The sequence below is a fragment of the Globicephala melas genome, chromosome 4, assembly GCF_963455315.2.
Source record: "Globicephala melas chromosome 4, mGloMel1.2, whole genome shotgun sequence".
NCBI lineage: Eukaryota > Metazoa > Chordata > Mammalia > Artiodactyla > Delphinidae > Globicephala > Globicephala melas.
Window position 1 is genome coordinate 67,141,394 of NC_083317.1, and position 19,664 is coordinate 67,161,057.

General features: G+C 37.9%; 2 protein-coding genes across 5 annotated transcripts in view; both read right to left on the reverse strand.

The window, feature by feature from the left end:
• Positions 1–4,720: 4,720 nt before the first annotated feature.
• The window catches only part of IQCB1 (IQ motif containing B1), a 46,254-nt gene continuing 31,310 nt past the window's right edge, over positions 4,721–19,664 (reverse strand). For all 4 annotated transcript variants that reach the window (XM_030857940.3, XM_060298135.2, XM_030857948.3 and 1 more), the window contains exons 11-15: positions 18,045–18,187; positions 16,287–16,435; positions 8,605–8,736; positions 6,969–7,125; positions 4,721–6,127 (exon numbers count right to left, since the gene is read on the reverse strand). In XM_030857940.3, the coding sequence (XP_030713800.1) occupies positions 5,898–6,127; positions 6,969–7,125; positions 8,605–8,736; positions 16,287–16,435; positions 18,045–18,187 (811 nt within the window). In that variant the 3' untranslated portion in view covers positions 4,721–5,897. The remainder of the gene's footprint in view (positions 6,128–6,968; positions 7,126–8,604; positions 8,737–16,286; positions 16,436–18,044; positions 18,188–19,664) is intronic.
• On the reverse strand, positions 11,772–15,956 carry PIR (pirin). Its single transcript, XM_060297574.1, is given in 6 exon segments — positions 11,772–11,990; positions 13,509–13,853; positions 13,856–13,978; positions 13,981–14,062; positions 14,064–14,245; positions 15,929–15,956. Coding segments are annotated over 6 exon segments (873 nt in total). The 3' UTR covers positions 11,772–11,877.

Consider the following 19,664-nt stretch of genomic DNA (forward strand, 5'->3'; position numbering starts at 1 on the left):
TGCTGACCAAGAAACTGTAGAACCTCTCTTCAAAAAACCCATTGAAGAAGTAAAGTAGAATGTTTAAAATTTTATTAAGAAATAGGAAATATGTTTTTTTGGAAGTATAGCTTTTAAGCCCTTTAATTCATATGAATGTGTTAGAGTGGCTATGTAGATATAGTTTTGTTACCATGAATGTTCTCGACACTTTGGCAAAGAAGAAGTAGGCCTTTGAGAACATCATATTTTCCTCATTTCTTTGAGACATGTACAAACTCAAGTAAATACATTCAAAGTCAGAAATAGACATTTAAAAACAAACTGGCCTAATATTTCCATATGGTTGCTTTTATTTTAAATGTAAATGTGACCTATGAGAGTGAGTCCTATAAATGCTTTTTTTCCCATATCTTATTTTAAATGTAGAGCTTTTCTGTCATCCTTTGAGACTTTACATATCCCCATTACTTACATGAATTATTTCACAACAGTCCTAAATAGGAAATGATTAAGAGTCTATGGAAAAACCACAGCCATGAATCCATGGTATGTTCACTGAATCATCCAAATGGTAGGGTTTCTATTTTCTCAGATGCTGTTGTCTTCAATCAGATGCCTGCCATCACCCAGATTCCTTAATCGAGATATTTATTTCTTCATACCAGCTTTGACTGTCTAATATCCTTTCATTGCACCCTGCAGGACTCTTAAACATTCCTTGCCAGGCAGGTGTAGTGATAATCAACTTCCTCAGCTTTTGTTAATCCATGAATGTCTTAATTTCTCTCACACTCTTGAAGCACAGGCTCTGGACGTGCAGGCTCAGCAGCCAAGGCTCACGGGCCCAGCCGCTCCGCGGCATGTGGGATCTTCCTGGACCGGGGCACAAACCCGTGTCCCCTGCATAGGCAGGCAGACTCTCAACCACTGTGCCACCAGGGAAGCCTGGGATTCTTGTTTGACAGGTTTTTTCTCTTAGCACATTGAATATATTGGCCCACCGCTTTCTGGCCTCCAACGTTTCTGATAACAAATCTGCTGATATTTTATTGAGGATCCCTTGTATGTGACAAGTCACTTCTCTTTTGCTGCTTTTGAGATTCTCTATCTTTGACAGTAAATTAACTTCTAAATTGATTAAAAATAAGAAAAAATCTTTTATATTTACTTTTTACAATTTCCCTCACTTCTTTTCTTTGTGTAGATCTAATTTCTATCTTGTATCCTGTTCCTTCTTTTAAAAAATCTTAGTTTTTCCTTTATGATCAGCTTTGTTTTTCTGGAAAAAATCTTTATTTTGCCTTAATTTTTTGAAAGATATTATTGCTGTATATGGAATTCTGGGTTGATAGTTTTTTCTATTAGCATTCTAAAGATGTCATTTCCATTGTCTTCAGGCTTTTATAGTTTCTGATGAGAAGTCTATTGAAACTCATATTTGTGCTTTGGTATAAAATTTTCCTTTTTCTCTGCTCTCATGATTTTCTATTTATCTTTGATTTGAAGCAATGTGACTATGATGTATTTAGGTGTGCTTTTACATTTGTAACATAATTGTTTTTTATCCTGCTTGAGGTTCTCTGGGATTCTTGAATCTGTTTCATTAATTTTTCAAAAATCCTTGGCCATTTTTACTTCATCTATTTCTACCTCATTTCTCTTTCTTCTACTTCTGGGACTTCAATTACTTGCATGTCATATTGTTTGATATTGTCTCCTAGCTCTTGGAGGCTCTATTCTCCTTACTTCCCCACCCCTCATTTTTTTCTTTTCTCTTGGTGTTTCTGTTTGGAAAATTTCTATTGATGTATTGGCAAAGTTACCTATTCTTTATTCAATTCTAGTCTGCTAACGAGCCTGTCAAAGAACTGCTAATAAACGTAACCTCTGATATTGTGCTTTTGCTAGCATTTCCACTAATCTATTTTAAAAGCTTCCATCTCTGTGAAATTCCCCATTTGTTTTTGCACGTTGTTTACTTTTACATTTTGTCTTTTATTAATCACAGTTATTAAGGTATTTTTTTGTGAGTTCCAATATCTGAGTCATCTCTGAATCTCTGAATCTGAATCTTTTGTCATCTCGACAAAAGTTTTTTTTTTTCCCAGCTTTTTAGTGTGTCTCAATTTTTGACTAAACGTCATACATGTATAGAACAGAAAGGACTAAGGTAGATACTGCTTATGCCCAGATATGGGTACATCTCTCTTTATATCAGACAGTTAATGTGGGGTTGTTGTACAGTAAAGAATTTGTTCTTTGCCTCGAGTTCCTGCAATGGGGCTTCTAAACCCTTGGAATTTCCTGAGCGATAGGAGTGTCTTTAATCTTTGTGGTGGGCTCAAAGGGATTAGAGTTTTGAGGCTTTGAGCCACATGATATCAGCCTGACCTTCTGACCACTGGAGAGGTGTCAGGGGCTGGAGATTGCTTTCTGTCACATGGCCAGTGGTACAATTAATCATGCCTATGTAATGAAACTCCAGTAAAAATTCTGAACATTAAGGGTCATTTGAACTTCCTGGTTGGTGAGCACATCAGTGTGCCAAGATGGTGATGCATCCTGATTCCATGGGGAGAAGGTATGGAAGCTCCATGTTTGGGATCCTCCAAGACCTTGCCCTAAGTGTTCTTTACTTGGCTAAACCTTATTTGTATCATTACAGCAAAACTAGTCATAAGTATAATGTTTCCTGAGTTCTCTGGTTTATCCTAGAGAATTATCAAACCTGATAGGTTTGCGGGAACCCCCAAATTTGTGGTAAGTTGGTCAGAAGTGTGGGCAGTCTGGGTATATCTAAATTTATGAGGGAATTTTGTTGGGGACTATGACCTCAACTTTGGAGTTTGCATTAACTCCAGTGGATAATATTATATCACACACAGCCAAAAAGTACATGAAAAGGTACTCCGCATCACTAATCATCAGGGAAATGCAAATCAAAACCACAATGAGATATCACCTCACACCTGTTAAGATGTTTTATTAAAAAAAAACAAGAGATAACAAGTGTTGGCAAGAATTGGAGAAAAGGAAACCCTTGTACACTGTTGGTTGGAGTGTAAATTGGTACAGCCATGATGGAAGAGTATAGAGGTTCCTAAAAAAAAAAAAAAAAAAAGAAAACCAAAAATAGAACTACCATGTAATCCAGCAAGCCCCCTTCAGGGTATATACCTGCAGGAAATGAAATCAGTATCTCAGAGACATCATTGCAGCATTATTCACAATCTTCAACATATGAAAACAATCTAAGTGTTAATGGATGAATAGATACAGAAAATGTCAGAAAATATAAACATATAATACTATTTGGTCATGAGAAGAAAGGAAATCCTGCATTTGTGACAAGGATGAGCCTGGAGGATATTGTGCTAAGTGAAATAAGCCAGACAGAGAAAAACTATATGACATCACTTGTTATGTGGAATTCAAAAAAAAGGTCAAACTCAGAAACATAAGGTAGAATGGTAGTTCCCAGGGGCTAGGTGGGGGAAATGGGGAGATGCTGGTTAAAGGGTACAAACTTTGTTATAAGATGAATAAAGTCTTCAATATTTAATCATTAAAGTTCAGTAGCAATCATTAGCATTAGCAGACATCTGCTTTGTATTGGTGTAGGATTTCTGGGCCCAAAATCATTTCCTGCCTCCCTCCCAGGAGAGAGGGTTTTTATTTCTATCCTGCCCTCAGCAACACTGGATCTCTACTTGTATCTGGGGCTAGACTGTTCGCTACCCCACACGCCCCCCCTGCCCCCACACAGACAGCTAGGTTTTGTTTCTGTCCCTTCCTTAAGCGCAATGGAATTTTCTCTGAGCCTTGGAGGTAAGAGGGCTTGCTGCCCCTGCTCTAGCAGCTTAAGACTTTTAAGAGAAGGGTTTGGGAAAGCAGGTGAGTCTTTGGGCATGTCACCCAACAGCAGCCTATCACTTCATGTTTGCCTGTGCCACTAAAGGCATCTCTGCAGGTCTCCTGCCCTGCTCCCAAACTTTCTTGTTTGTGTTTGGTAAAGGTCTAACTTCTCCTTCGGAAGTCCCTAGATATTCTAAACTGACATGCTACCCACACTTGGCCATTAAGAATGTTTTTTTTGTTTTGCTTTTAAAACATGTATTTATTTATTTGGTTGCACCAGGTCTTAGTTGCGGCAGGCGGGCTCCTTAGTTGTGGCTAGCCAGCTCCTTAGTTGCAGCACGTGGGCTCCTTAGTTGTGGCATGCAAGCTCTTAGTTGCGGCATGCACGTGGGATAAAGTTCCCTGACCAGGGATCGAACTCAGGCCCCCTGCACTGGAAGTGCAGCCTTATCCACTGCACCACCTAGGACTCCTAAGAATTTGTTAACATTTTAGTTGATTTCTTCCTATCCAGCCACCTTTGACTCTTGTGCTCTACTAAAGATGAAATGGGGGACTTCCCTGGTGGTGCAGTGGTTAACAATCCGCCTGCCAATGAAAGGGACATGGGTTCGAGCCCTGGTACTGGAAGATCCCACATACGGTGGAGCAACAAAGCCCGTGTGCCACAACTGCTGAGCCCGCATGCCACAACTACTGAAGCCTGCGTGCCTAGAGCCCATGCTCGGCAACAAGAGAAGCCACTGAAATGAGAAGCCCATGCACCACAATGAACAGTAGCCCCCGCTCGCCGCAACTAGAGAAAGCCCACGTGGAGCAATGAAGACCCAATGCAGTCAAAAAAAAAAAAAAAAAAAGATGAAATGGTTTATTTCACAGATACTGAGTCCCATCAATTTACTTGGTTATCTTGAGGCCTCAACTATCTGATAGGCTCAAGAAAAATGATTTTTATAGATTACCTGGCATTTTTTTTGTTAAGATGGAAGAAACATTCTCATGGAGATTTTTACATTCTAAGTGAAATCAGAACTCTCATCTCCTTATTCTTACAAATGAATTTTATTCATTTTCAATTATGAATAACAATTACATTAGAATCTTGACTAGAATTTTACTAAACTAACTTTGGTGGGATGAACAACATTATAGTATTTGGTCTTCTTATCCAGAAATACTGGTTTTCCTACTCATTTATAGAAAAAGCACACTCCAGGTTCCTTATGATACAGAGTCAATGATTTAATTGATTTTAACTTAAATTCCATATTAGCACAAACATAGAGGTGGCTTCTGGTATTAAAACACAGTTAAAGATAAACAGGAAAATCAGAAATTATTAGATTGGAACCAAATAATCATGTAGGTATTGAGAATCGTAACAGAAAGTAAGCATTGTTTTAGCTCTGAGATTCCTAAGAGACAAATCAAAATGCAAATAGTGTGTTATATAGTTCTCTTAGTTTAATACAAAGAATGCAATTTTATCAGGAGAAATTTTTCTTGCACTGAATCCTAGGAGGACTTTTTAATGTAGTTCCTTTTAGAAATAACAAGATATAAATTGAGTTCAAACACTGTTTGGTCGAAAATAGTCAAATGTCTTTCAAATGACCACTTCTTTTCCTCACCATAATAAATGCCAAGAGCACATTTCCTATATTAATAGAAAAATCAATAAGTGTGAAAAGCTGAAGTAACCCTGACAAGTTTTTCAGAACAATTGTTGAAAATATTCAGAAAACACTTTAGTTGGAAAACAGCAGAAACAAAAATAGAAATATCACATTTCATATATGCAATAGAATACAATGCTGAGTTTAGTTCCATAATAAAAGTCATACCAATTTTTATGTGTGGCCAAGGATGGAAGTATGGATAAAGAAAAAGAACTGAAATCAAGGTAGAAGATAACTCTGCTTACTGCCTTCAAGTCTTGTTTGGAGAGGAACCTCTGGAAAACCATGAGTTAGGATAACGCTAGTCTACTAGCATGTCAGAGGCAGAACCCATATAATCTCTAGAAATATAATTTGTCATTCCTCCAGGTAACTCCCTTAAGGGGGTTTGGTTCCACCAATGAATAAAGTTCCTAATTCTATACTAAGTTCATCCTTTGGGACATCAATCTCATCTCTTGCCTCTTCCCCAAGCTTCTTCCACCAGGGTGCTTGTATATGCTTCAGGGTGGTAAGATGGGCCTGCTTGGCCTTGGCTGCCACAGGCCTGGATCTGCTTAGGAAGAGCTCAGGTTCTTTTCCTTCTGCCTCCTTCAGACTTGGTGCTTCTATAGTAAACAGAAAATAAAAAGGTGAGTGGAAGAGTTCTGTACCAAACAAACAGGAACTTGGAAACTACAGTGTTGGAACTCTGCAATAGCAGGCAAAAACAAGGTTCCAACTCTGAGTCTATTATTATTGTCAGCTGTAGATGGCATGTGACTATTCACAAGTTGTAGCCCATGCTTCCGTGTTTAAAGGGAAAGAATAAAAGAAAGAGGTAGATTTTTTTAGATGGTTTATTTAAAAGAGCAGAAACTTTTAATATAATAGCAGAATCCTTACAGATGAGAGGCTCAGTTCCAGCCACCTATCCATTCAAAAACACAAAATTTGCAAGTAATGGCACTAAAGAGAGGACCCTGGCCCTTTTTGCTCCACAAATACTAAAAGTGTTTCAGAGGCCATCTGAGACACTGGCTTCATGGATGGGATCTCTCATTAAATGCACCAGTGGTTGTGAGAAGCAGATGAATTAGTTTTTGTGAAAACACTTCATTAAAGTGCCACCATAACCACTCTCATCATCTACTTTTAAAATATGTTCAAAAAGCTTTTCATACTGTATAACAGAATCTGGCTAGTAGGGCTCAGCATCTTTATAATTAATAACTTTTCTGAGTTGACACATATCAATGATCACAAGGCTGAGGGAAGCAGTCAAGAAGGTTATGGGGTCTGCATCATTTGAAATCATTGTGTGGTGATATGATCTAGAAGGAGAAATTTCTGAGGATAGGAGATGGGTTAATAGACCACTAAATGGTGTTTTCCTTCTGAAGATCTAGATGTCACAAAATCTTACATAGGCTGTTCCTTTTAGGAAGCAAAAATGGAATGAGCACATACTCATCAACTGTTCGATGTTGGTGTTGATCCGAGCCATCAGTGCCTCCCTGTGCTGTTGGGCTCTCTCTTCTAGAGCCCTGCCCATGAAGTAGTGTTGCAGTCGTTCTTGTGCTTGGGAATGGAGCTCCCTGCTGATCACATCTGATACCTCAGAGCCCTGGGAACAAAGGACAAAAAAAGTGTCACATGAAGGACACATATATCAAAGTATGTTTCACTTAACCACTTAGTAGAGGTTCTAGAATGCTTAGCTGTCTCTCATCAATTGAATGTTATGGTTGATATCTACCTTGTACTCTTGAGCAAGCATTAAATAGCCTCTTAAAAGCAGCTTTAAATGAAAATGCAGGTGGGCCAGATTCTTTTTGGTATGCTCCTATACCTCACTTCCTCACATAGTATGGTATTCTGGGAGAAGAGATAAGATTGAGAAATCATAGTGAAAATTACAAATGGTTTGGTAAAGATACTGGCCTGGAAGAGGAGTAACAAGACCAATCCTTTTGTTCTAGCCCCACCTGGTAAGACTACCTAACTTCTTGTCCTATCCCCACTCCCAAACTTATCTAAGCCATAATGTTATAACGGCTTCTAATTTCACAGAACAAGGGACAAAATCATTCAAAGGACCATATTCTTTTGGCTAGTCAGCTACTTTAAAAGGAACTTACCTAATTAGTTTGGACAAGGATGAAATAATCTCAACATTGAAGCTGACAGAGCTTCTGACACCCCAGCTTTCTCAAATATTCCAGTTCATGGATCTTGGATACAGCCCTGTTCCAGCTAACACCTTACTTTTCAGCCACAGAGTAACAGGTGTACTAGAGTATGGCTAGAGCAGCACTTCTTTTTTTAACAGGAGAATGCATCACAATCACACACAGTGCATTAAAAAAAATAGAGATCAAAGACCTAAACATAAGGACTAAAACTATAAAACCCTTAGAAGAAAAGACAGAGGAAAAGCTTCATGATATTAGATTTGGCAATGATTTCTTAAATATGACACTGAAGGCACAGACAACAAAAGAAAAACCAGACAAACTGTACTTCATCAAAATGAAAAAGTTTTGTGTATCAAAGGACACTATCAACAGTAAAAAGGCAGCCCACAGAATGGAAAAAAATGTTTGTAAATCATACATCTGATAAGGGATTAATATCCAGAATATACAGAGAACTCCTAAAACTCAACAACACAAAAACAAACGACCTGATTAAAAAATGAGCAAAGGACTTGAATTGAAATTTCTCCAAAAAAGATATACAAATAGCCAATAAACATATGAAAAGATGTTCAAAATCACTAATTATTAGAGAATGCAAATCCAAATCACAATACCACTTCACATTCATTAGGATGTGAAAATAATAAATGTTGGTGAGGATGTGAAGAAGTCTTGCTGACGCAGTACGGAAAACCACTAATTTGAAGTGAAGTCTCCCTTACTATTGACTTTACTTATATGGTCCACGTAATTATAAGACGCCAAATCCATTGACTATGGTAAAGCAACTGCATTACCTTATGCCAAAAATAAATGTACATATACAGCTGAGACACTTATTTGTTGGTGAATATCACCCACTGCAATAATGTAACACTGGTACCATGGCACAAAAGCCTACATACGGGATGTCTTCTGATATAGTCATCCACTTGATGCTTCAGTTCAACTCTGCGTGCATCAGTGAGTTCTCTGAGTCCTTGCCAAGGAGCAAATAGTTTCTTTTTCTTACGGCACTTCGCTAGGAATTTAAGAGTCTGGGACAAAAAAAAAAAAGATTTGTGATTTTTTTTCTTCCCTAGCAGAACTATTTCCTTCCTACCAAAACATATGATAGTGACAACAGCTGTTAACCCTTTTATGTATGGGGAGAAAGATAGGATTGTGACTGGGGTGACAGAGGACAATAACTTTATCATTATATTCTTCTGTAGTGTTTTAATATTTTACAAGGATATATTCATGTATTATTTGTACAGAAGGCAATAAAGAAAAAAAAAGGGAAATCAGCTTTGGGTTCTAGTCTTAATTCTAGCCCCTTATAAAACTGTTTGATTTGGGGCAACTCATTCAATCTCTATAGGATAGGTTCTATGTCTACAGAAAACAGGGATCCCAATTGTACTTAGCCAAAGGATTGTAAAGATCAAGGAGAAGGTATACAAGAAAAAGCTTGGTAAATGAATGTGCTTTCTCCTGTCCTTCAGAATGAATTCCTGGTAAGAAATCTTTTAACAGGCAAGATGTGGAGACACATCTGAAATTATTCTGCCCAATTTTTTTTTCACTCTTCTCCCTTCTTTGTAGTTTTTACTTTCATCAAAGTTATATGTTCACATTGCTTAAGGCAAGGGTTGGCAAATTATGGCCCACAGGTCAATCCAGTCTGCTGCCTGTTTTTGAACAGCTGAAAAATGGTTTTTTACATTTTATATGATTACAAAGTTCAAAAGGAAAAGAATTAATTCATGACATGTGAAAATTATGTGAAATTCAAAATTCAGTGTCTACAAATGTTTATTGAAACAAGAGTCATGCTCATTTGTTTACATACTATCCACAGCTTCCTTTGGGCTACAACTGTAGAGTCGAATAGTTCCAAGAAACTGTATGACCAGCAAAACCTAAAATATTTTACTATTTGATGCTTTCCAAAAAGTTTGTTGATATAACTATTGTTTAAAGTGTCAGTTTTAGAAGAATTGTTAAAAACCTCTCCCCCAAAGACAGCAACTTTAGTTCTTTCAGGTTTTTCTTCTGATGTTTATCTCCATCTACATTTTTGTGATTTTTTTCAGTGATAGGTATTATCTATTGACTTTCTTGTATGAAAGATAAGGACTTAGCTCTCTTTCACACATACTTTCTATATCTCCAAATATCCAATATTATTAAATCATAATTTTAGTTAATATTCAGTGTTTACATTATTATGACTACATAAAGGCTATTCATTTTTCAACCATGTAGTGATGATTACTTTTTCTTCTTTGCATATTTTTATTTTCACTGGAATTAATAACTCTATTATTTTCCTGTGCTTATTTTTCTATATATTTATCACTGATTATCACAATTTCTGCCCTAACTGTTCATACATTAAAACACATCAGGCAATCTATCAAATTAATTTCCTTAGATACACATATTCTGGAGCTTTCTGACTTGTTCCAATCTGGATAGATTATTCCCTATGCTTGGTGCATAGCTGTCATCCCGAGATCTCCCATTCCCCATCATCTTGGTGACTTTTTTCATCTTTCCTTTGTGTTTCCTGGATTCCATGTTGTCCTTTCTTGGGTTATTCCTTTGTTTCAGAGACTTTGTGATGCATAAAAATGTCTTTAGTGTATCTTTACCTTTAACTGATGGTTTAGTTGGATGTAGAATTCTAGTTGGAAATCATTTTCCCTCAAACATTTGACAGCCTTACTCCAATATCTTTTAGCTTCCAATAATGCTGTTGAGGAGTACTTTTCGCCCCAGTGTATTTCACAATAATGTGAAATAGATGTGAGTGTATTTTTGTCATTGTATTGGACATTCAGTCTTTTTAATCTAAACCACATGATATTCAATTCTGAGAAATCTTAAATTATTTGATTTCTTCTCCTCCAGTTTTTTTTTTTTCTTTGTTTCAAATGTTTGACCTCCTAGACTGGTTCTGGTTTCTTTTTGCCCTGCTCTCTAGATTTCCCAAACCTTTTTTTCTAGCCCTTTTATTATGTCTTTCTTTTTTCTGTCAAATTTTATTCCATTTGTTCCCTGTTATCCAGCATCTTGGTTTTTGCTTCATGTATTATTTTCTTTTAGCTCTCAGAGAAAATAATACATTTTAAAAGTTTTCTTATCCCTGCAATATCTCTATTTCCACCAAGTAGTTTTATTCTATTTGTTTTGGCCTTAGCTTCCTGCAGACGTCCAGTGATACTTTCAGCTGATATTTAAGAGTGGGCACTAAAAAGCTGTTTAGAAATGCTGAGCAGATGGGTAGGGTTTATCTATTCTGTACTTCTTTATAGGGCTACTGAACTGGGCTGTTTCATTGGAGTACCTCATTGTGAGTACATGTATAACTATTCCCTTGGGCTGTTCAGATTTCCTAAAGAAAATGTTTTCAACCTACTGTTTACAGGATACAAGCCTGGCTGACAGCACTGAGATCTGAGAAGAAAAAAGGGCTTGGAGGTTTTCACATTCAGTATAAAGATTTCCTTAATACCCTTGTTTTTACTATAGTACTTGAGCCTTCAATTGCGCTTACATTCTCCTATTGAGATTTTCTCCTTTTCTTCTATTCTTCCCTTTTCTTGATTTTTCTTCCTTGCTTCTCCTTCTATCTTTCCTCTACTTCCTGCTTTTAGTATGAAGCCAGGCTTATGATGCTACTCTGGGAACTCAGAGTAAAGTTTCCAGAACAGAGGAATTTTTGCCCTTAGATCAGAAAAGTCCACCTTGACATCTCTGTCTCTTTTCCTCATTCTTTGTCATTTTAGGACTCTCTGAAATTGTATTTATCTCCCAATGTTTATTTTTTCAACTGGTTTGTTTCAGTAAGTGCTTTTGTTGTTGGTCTTTAATAGATATGTATATTTGATACTGTTTTGCTATAATCAAGTAGCAAGAATTAGCTATCATTCTGGCTCTAGAGAGCAGACGCCAGCAAACATCACCTTCTTTCTGAGCTGCTTCTTTTTTTTTTTTTAAGAAGGAACAATTAGGTTTATTTGCTTGTGCCAGGAAATATCTCACATACATTGCTATAAAAACCATGTTTATCACTTTAGTGTGGAATTCTTTAGAAGCACTGGCAACTTTGGAAACTGGATGCACTGAACTGGTGGATGCCACAGATGGAAAATTCTAGAAGGCAGCCAGACCTGCCCTTGTGCTTGTCACTAGTTTCCAGTCTTTGATTTCCAGGTTTTAGCTCTTTCAAAGCCATTTTTCACATTTCTGAAATCAAGAATGGCCTGAGAAATCTCTTCATTTGTGTGCATCAAAAATGAACCTAGAGTAAAAAGAGACATTCAGAAAGTTCTGGGTGATGAGAATTTTCTTCTACCACTAAAATGGTGCATATTTCTGTAGTTCTTAATTTGAAACAAACTCAGGCATATCTGAATAGCAAACGGTTATTTTCCCAGCATCAGATCCTCGAGGATGGTAAAACAGGTTTTTAGGATTGTGTATGATTATAAAGACCAAACTTCAGATAAACATATGCAATTAGACCTCACTCATCCACTGCAGGCTGTCATCAGCAATGGCAATCTCTTTATTAAAAACATTCTTAGGTTTGGTTCTATTATGACCATTTTTGTAGTTTTAGTTCTTTTTACCTTCTTTATTTTTTTTAATTGAGGTATAATTGACATACAATATTATATTAGTTTCAGGTGTCCAACATAATGATTCGATATTTGTATATATTGGGAAATGATTGTCACAAAAAGTCTAGTTAACATCTGTCACCATACGTAGTTAGAGAATTTTTTTTTTTCTTATGATGAGAACTTTAAGGATTTACTGGGGCTTCCCTGGTGGCACAGTGGTTGAGAGTCTGCCTGCTGATGCAGGGGACACGGGTTCATGCCCCGGTCTGGGAGGATCCCAAATGCCGCGGAGCGGCTGGGACCTTGAGCCATGGCCGCTGAGCCTGCGCGTCCCACAACGGGAGAGGCCACAACAGTGAGAGGCCTGTGTACCACCAAAAAAAAAAAAAAAAAAAAAAAGATTTACTGTAGTTGTCAGTTAAATAGCATTGGCTGATGTCAAGAACTGAACTGATCTGATAAAAAAAAATTGGCACATCTTGTCATAGTTTTCGTGTCTCTGCAGTATATGAGGCTGTGTCCTTACATGAGGAGTCTAAGTAATTTTTGAAAACTAGTAGCACCTCATTGACAATAACAAAAGATTACAAAAATTTCAAGTCAAGAAAGAATCACATTTTGGATTCTTTAGGGGTCAGCACACTTCTCCATATTGAACTGTTTCTCTCTCTCTTTTAAAATTTATTTATTTAATTAATTTATTTTTGGTTGCGCTAGGTCTTCTTCATTGCTGTGCATGGGCTTTCTCTAGTTGTGCACAGGCTTCTCATTGCGGTGGCTTCTCTTGTTGCAAAGCACGGGCTCTAGACACGCGGGCTTCAGGAGTTGTGGCTCACAGGCTCTACAGCACAGGCTCAGTAGCTGTGGCGCAAGGGCTTTGTTGCTGCACGGCATGTGGGATCTTCCCGGACCAGGGATCGAACCCATGTCCCCTGCCTTGGCAGGTGGATTCTTAACCACTCGCTACCAGGGGAGTCCCAACAACTGGTTCTCTTTCTTTCTTTCTTTCTTTTTTTTTTTTTGCGGAATGCGGGCCTCTCACTGTTGTGGCCTCTCCCCTTGCAGAGCAACAGGCTCCGGACGCGCAGGCTCAGTGGCCATGGCTCATGAGCGCAGCCGCTCTGTGGCATGTGGGATCTTCCCAGACCGGGGCACGAACCCATGTCCCCTCCATCGGCAGGCAGACTCTCAACCACTGCACCACCAGGAAAGCCCAACAACTGGTTCTCTTAATGGCTCCTCAGGAATTAGGACAAAGTGGCTTCTCTCAGGATCCTTGTTCTCCACCTGGACACTGTCACCTTCCCCCAGCACAGCTGTGTGATGAGGTTCTATCTTTTGTTGGGTGTTAGGTCCAATATGCACGTTTCCAGATATGGTATAAATGAAGCTTGATCACCCTTTAGGAATAGGCTGGGAATGCTTTGCTCCTTGGTCCAATCTTAACTCCAAATATAAAGTTGGTGTGTAAGTGTAAATCTTGGACTTGATTCCCAGGGCTTCTCCAGAAATGACAGCAACAGTAACACCATCCTTACGGGTTTAGGGATTTTGCTGCTTTTTACTTCCTGGTACCAAGGCTCCACCATCTTCTGTGAGCTCCTCAAATTAACCCACAGCTGTAGGCCATGGACTGACTCCTCCGAGCAAGGCATCTCCGCACAATGCCCCAGCCCATGGTCATCCACTGTAGGTCTCCTGTGTTCAACTGACCAGCATGTCCACAGAAGTCTTCGCTGGCCATGATAACCCCCTTCCAGGAGGTAATACACTGTTTCAAAACCTCAGTGTGGGTGATCAGGAAATCCACCTGGTCTACCGCCTTTAAATTCATCAAACAGTAAAAATGGATCCAGATTTTTAAACTAAGGTCAGCCAATGCTTCTGCGGACCCATGCTCCAACCCCTTCTGACTGCTCCCAGCTAAGCACTGAGGGTAACCTTGCAGGATGCCATATAAAGGCTAAAATGCGAGCATGCTGAGGCTTAGCAGATTGCAGTGCTCTGCAGAAAGAAAAGTCATTTGCCACTTGCACCAAATTGCAGAGGACCATTTAAGCATCCCTGGCCATCTCCCTTGGAGACTCCCCTGGGAGTCTAAAGCTGGCCGGGGAGGGTGGGGTCCTGCTAACTGATCGATGGCACCGGTCCCGCCTGGCCCCATGGGTACCCAGTACTCCAGTGTTCGTGGGGGCCCCTTCTGAGCTTAAGAGATGAAAAAGCAAGAAAAGAAAATCCTGGAACATTAAGAAGGAAAAGACAGCTAATTCTTCAAATTTAATTCTAATACTATACCACTACATAGAACTCCAACTTGTTTACGTAAGGATGTGTAATTTGAAATGAGCAGGTGTACATAAGGTTTTCTTGATTTTTATCTATCTGAGAAACAATGCCTCTCTTTTACGCAAAGTGAGGGACAGAAGGTAAACAACAGTTCTGGCCTTTGTCTGCCAAGGACACTAATAACCAGTTCCTCCTGAGGGATAAGTTCAATGAAATGATATTCCAACTTCGTTCTGTGAAATTGATAATTATTTCCTTTTTTGTTATCAAGGTCATCTGCAGTGCTAATAGAAATATAAAATGAGTCAAATATGTAATTTTTAATTTTCTGGGAGGCAGAATAAAAAGGTAAAAACAGGTGAAATTAATATTTTGCATGTACTGAGTTACATAAGCATAACTCAATATATGTAAAATATTAGCATTTCCACATGTAATTAAGACTCCGTGCTTCCACTGCACCACTGCAGGGGACACAGATTCCATTCCTGGTGGGGGAACTAAGATCCTGCATGCTGCCACGGAGCCCAGCCAAAAAAAAAAAAGTCGGTAGCCACGAGGTAAAGGAATTAGAAAGGACCCAAGGCACTGATATCCATGGGTCCATGGGTTAATCCTTAGGTGGCATTGCTTAGCAGAGGGTAAACAGCAGATGTGGGTGTGATTCAGTGATGGTGCAGGACGGTTTGTTGCACACATGGCCTAAAATCCCCAAAAGAGCCTGAGAAAGATGGAGGCAGCAGACATCTCTTCCTATTTCCCTAGTATTTACTCTGTTTTTTAAGTGGTTTAAAAAAATCTTTGTAAAAGCTTAATCAGAGAAATCAATAAGGAGACTGTTCAAAATCTATCACTGTGAAAAACTGAAATTGACCTAAAGTTTAACAATAAGGGATTTAACAATAGGGATTAACAAACAAAGTTCAACAAAAAGGGATTTAGGTCAATAAATTGACCTAAAGTTTAACAATAACAATAAATAAGTTTAACAATAACAATAAAACTAAATGCTACATGATCTGAAATCCTAATATGAACGTTAACTATGTATAATAACTAGACATTAGGAAAACTGGTCATTAAGTGAAATAGACAGCCTTGTACTATGCTTTTCCAAGGCAATAAAATATTACTATGCTCCAGATAAATCCCAGGAAGATCATCATTTAAGAACACCATTCTATAATTCAAGAATTACAATGATCTAATTATACCTAATGTATTATCTGTGCATTAAAAAACATCTAATATGATAAGCTGCTCCTACGCAGGACTTTACAATTGACAAAATACTTTCCCATAAATTAGGTCATCTGATCCACATAACAACTGAGTGAAAAAGATAGGGTAGACATTCATTCATATGTCAAGCACATGCAGGAAGCTGACAATAAATAAGACTTCGTTCCTTACCCTTGAGATTCTCATTGCTCAAGTAAGAAAGAAAAAAATTAACAAATAACACTGCATTTTGGTAAATGATGTACAAGGGTCTATGGAAATACTAAGGACTGAATGTCTAAATCATTTTGGCCAGTGATAAGGATGTTCTCATTTTAAGAAACTAAGGCTCAGAAAAGCTAAGTGACTTGACCAAGACTTTACAGCAGATAAACAGGAAAGTCAGGTTTGAACCCATGTCTTTGCCTCCTAATCCAGTACTCTTTTTACTAACTCAGACTCACTGCTCTTTGAAGTGTGACAGCTGCTTTATACTCCACAAGAGATGGCCTCTGTTGGCGAAAATTCTTCCTTTCCCTGTACCCTCTCCAATGTTTCTGGATAATCAATGCTGATTTCTCTTCTATTTCCCGATTATGTTTTTCCACCTGACCTAAAAAGATAACAAACACTATTACAACATACTCACTTCTATGCTTTCTCAAGTTCTAGAATCAGGACAATGAAAGTACCAACAATCTTGCAGTCCTTTTATTTTTTTCAATATTGATTTTCCCAATTCTATTATTTTACAATGGTTATAAGATTTTAGAAACAAAACGCTCCAAAAGCTTTCTCAGATTATGCATCTTCTTTGGAAAAGACTCATATCATTTTTTTTGTCTCAGAGGAATGAGAAAAGGGCTAAAAATCCAATAGCAAGAACATTTAGAAAAAAGAATCACAAGTAAATAGTTAGAAAGTCATTCAGTACTACGAAAAGGGAAAAGCACATTGTGTATATATGTTACCTACTCTGCGTGGTTCTAAGTTTCTCTTTAGTCACTCAGTTAGTTCTACAGATGACTTTCTTTTTACTTTCTGGGAGTTAGTCAGCATACAGTCTAGGGTTCACAGTAGCTAAGTGACAGAATAAGGTGGAAGGTAAAAATAAAAAGGGATATATTTGAGAGACAGTACCAAAAATTGATAGGATTTAGTGGTGAACTAGATGTGGAGGGAGGGAAAAAATTCTAGGATGTCTCATAGATGGGACACTGAGTAGACTGTTGGTGCAATTACCTGAGAGATGAGGAATACAGGAAGAGGAAATCAGTGAGGGAAGATAATGACTAGTTTTGAGGATGCTTGTGGATATCTAAGTAAAGCTAACCAATAGGCAGCTGGCTACAGGGCTGTGTTGTCCAATGTAGTAGGCACTAGCCACAACTGGTTACATAAATTTAAAGAAAGTAAAATAAAATTTTAGATCCTCAAGTGCACTAGCCACATTTCAAGTCAACAGCTACCTCTAGCCATTGGTACTGTGAAGATATAGAACACTTCATTTTGTAGAAAGTTCTACTGGGCAGGGCTGGTCTAGAGCTTAGGAGAGAGGGTGAGGATGCAGACAAGATTCCAGAGTGCTAAGCACTCAGTTGGTAGTTGAAGCTGCAGTTATGGATGGGATACCTCAGGAAGAGCAACATGAAAATAATGGGGTAAGGATGGAACCCTGGGAAACATCTGAATTTAAGGGAAAGAAAAAGAAATATGAGGCTAGTGAAGGATACTGGGAATGAGTAGTAGAAGGGGGAAGGAGTAGAACTAAAAAGGAATCTTGAAATGACTCAGATTTCCCAGACTACACTTTAATATTAATTTCAGCTTAGTGTGTCGAAAGTGGCAAGAGGTGTCACAAGGTTTGTACTGAGTTCTGAGGGCAGAATGTAGCAATATTCTAACACCTTACTTAAGTTCAAGGGGGTTCTTTATGTCAAAGACAGATATCTTTAAGCATAAAATTTTGTTTCACTAATTTATCTGAAAGAAAAGAAAAATTACTGGAGAGATTGCTCATCATAAACTAATAGGCCTTAATCAAAAAAAAATAGTTACTTTTTTTGACTCAAGAGATTTAATAAGATTTATCTGAAAAAGGAGAAACAGGGAAAAGGTCCCCATTTAAAAAAATAAATCATCAGGTAGCTGGGAAATTTGGTTTATTAAAAGATATCCTAATCAGTCTTAATTACACTTATAAAATTGATACTGCCACACACCTGGATGAACTATTTCAAGCATACTCAGCCGTAATTCTCGGGAAAGTCTCATGGCTCTCTGCCTTTGAAGTTGCAGTTGTAATCTGCAGTCCTCTTCTTCCTTCTGTCTACTTAGCTTCAGTAACATCTTTGTTCGCTTAGATCTGTGATGGAAACATTAAGTACACACAATTTTCATAATTATATGTCCACTCAAGAAGTATTTATGAAAAATGGCTTAACCTCACTAGTAATCATATAAATACAGACAGCAAAAAAAATTTCAAAGATAATTCCTAGTGTAGTTAGAGTATGATGAAATAAGTTTTCATGTGCTGCTCTACAACCTTTCTGAAGAAATATTTTGGATACATGCATCAAAATATTTCTGAAGAAATACTTAAAATATGTATCAAAAGCCTTAAAAATGTTAACCAATTAATTCCATTTCTAATTATTTTCATAAGGAAAAATCTAATACGTATGTAAAGACTTATGTTAAAGGATGTTCTCCATAGCATTACAATAGTAACAAGTTGAAAACAAACCATATGTCCTACAATAGTGAGTTATATAAATAAATACTGGTTCATTCACTGGACGGAATTCTATAAACTATGAAAAAATAAAAATTTCAAAGAAGCAATCACTGTCCCTAAGGCAGACAAAGAAGAGATAGAGTTATGCCCTTAAGCTCGGTTTCAAGGGGGAAGTTGAAGGGTAGTGGAATATGCCACTCTGGCGTAAAGATCGTTTTGAGCTGGAGGCAAATGAGAATCAGGAAACACAGAAAGAAGCCTTCCCAGAGGATCCCTTAACTGGCTAAAAGCAGAAACAGCTGAGAAATGAGGACTGCCATAAATTTCCCCTCCCAAGGAAGTTTTATGGCCATAGAGATGGAACTGCACAAATAACCCATATCTTCCATAAGTTCCCCAATATATTTACCTTCCCCAATATACTTACCTTCCCACAGTTTGTTGCCCTCAGAAGCCTAAAATCCTTTTCTTTTCACCTGTCACTTCTCTATAAATTATTCTTTGTTAACATCTATATAGGCCCCAATTTTTTTTTTTTTAAGGTAAGAAGTGGATTTATTTAGAGAAATACATGTTCCATAGACAAAATGTGGTCTGTCTCAAAAGGCGAGAACGGCCCTGGGAGAAACACACTCCACAGAGTGTGGGCCATCTCAGAGGGCGAGAGCTATATAAGACCAAATTCTAACCACCCCTTTGAGTTATGCATCATGTCAGGTTTCTTCCATGTGACGTGTGCTACACATGTTAAGAAACTGTTTTTCTCTTGTTAATCTGTTTTTGTTTTTGTCAGTATAATTTTCAGGGCCCCAACCAACGAACCTAAAATGTATAGAGGTAAAAACTGTTTTCTTCCCCTACAAAGTCAAACAAATAAAATTAAAATACCTAAGTATCAGCACCATGATAGAGGAAGGTAAATTGTGAGCTTTCCTGCTTGTGAGGCAGCTGTTAGCTGCTTCAGTAAACCTTGCTGAGGAAAAGGGTACTTAACAGAAAACAAAGTTTCTGACCATGAAAAGTGATTAAATAAAGAAGAAACCCCCAAGAAAGTGCTTTAGCAAGGGTGTGACTATAAAAGAGTACCTCTTGTTGAATCCGA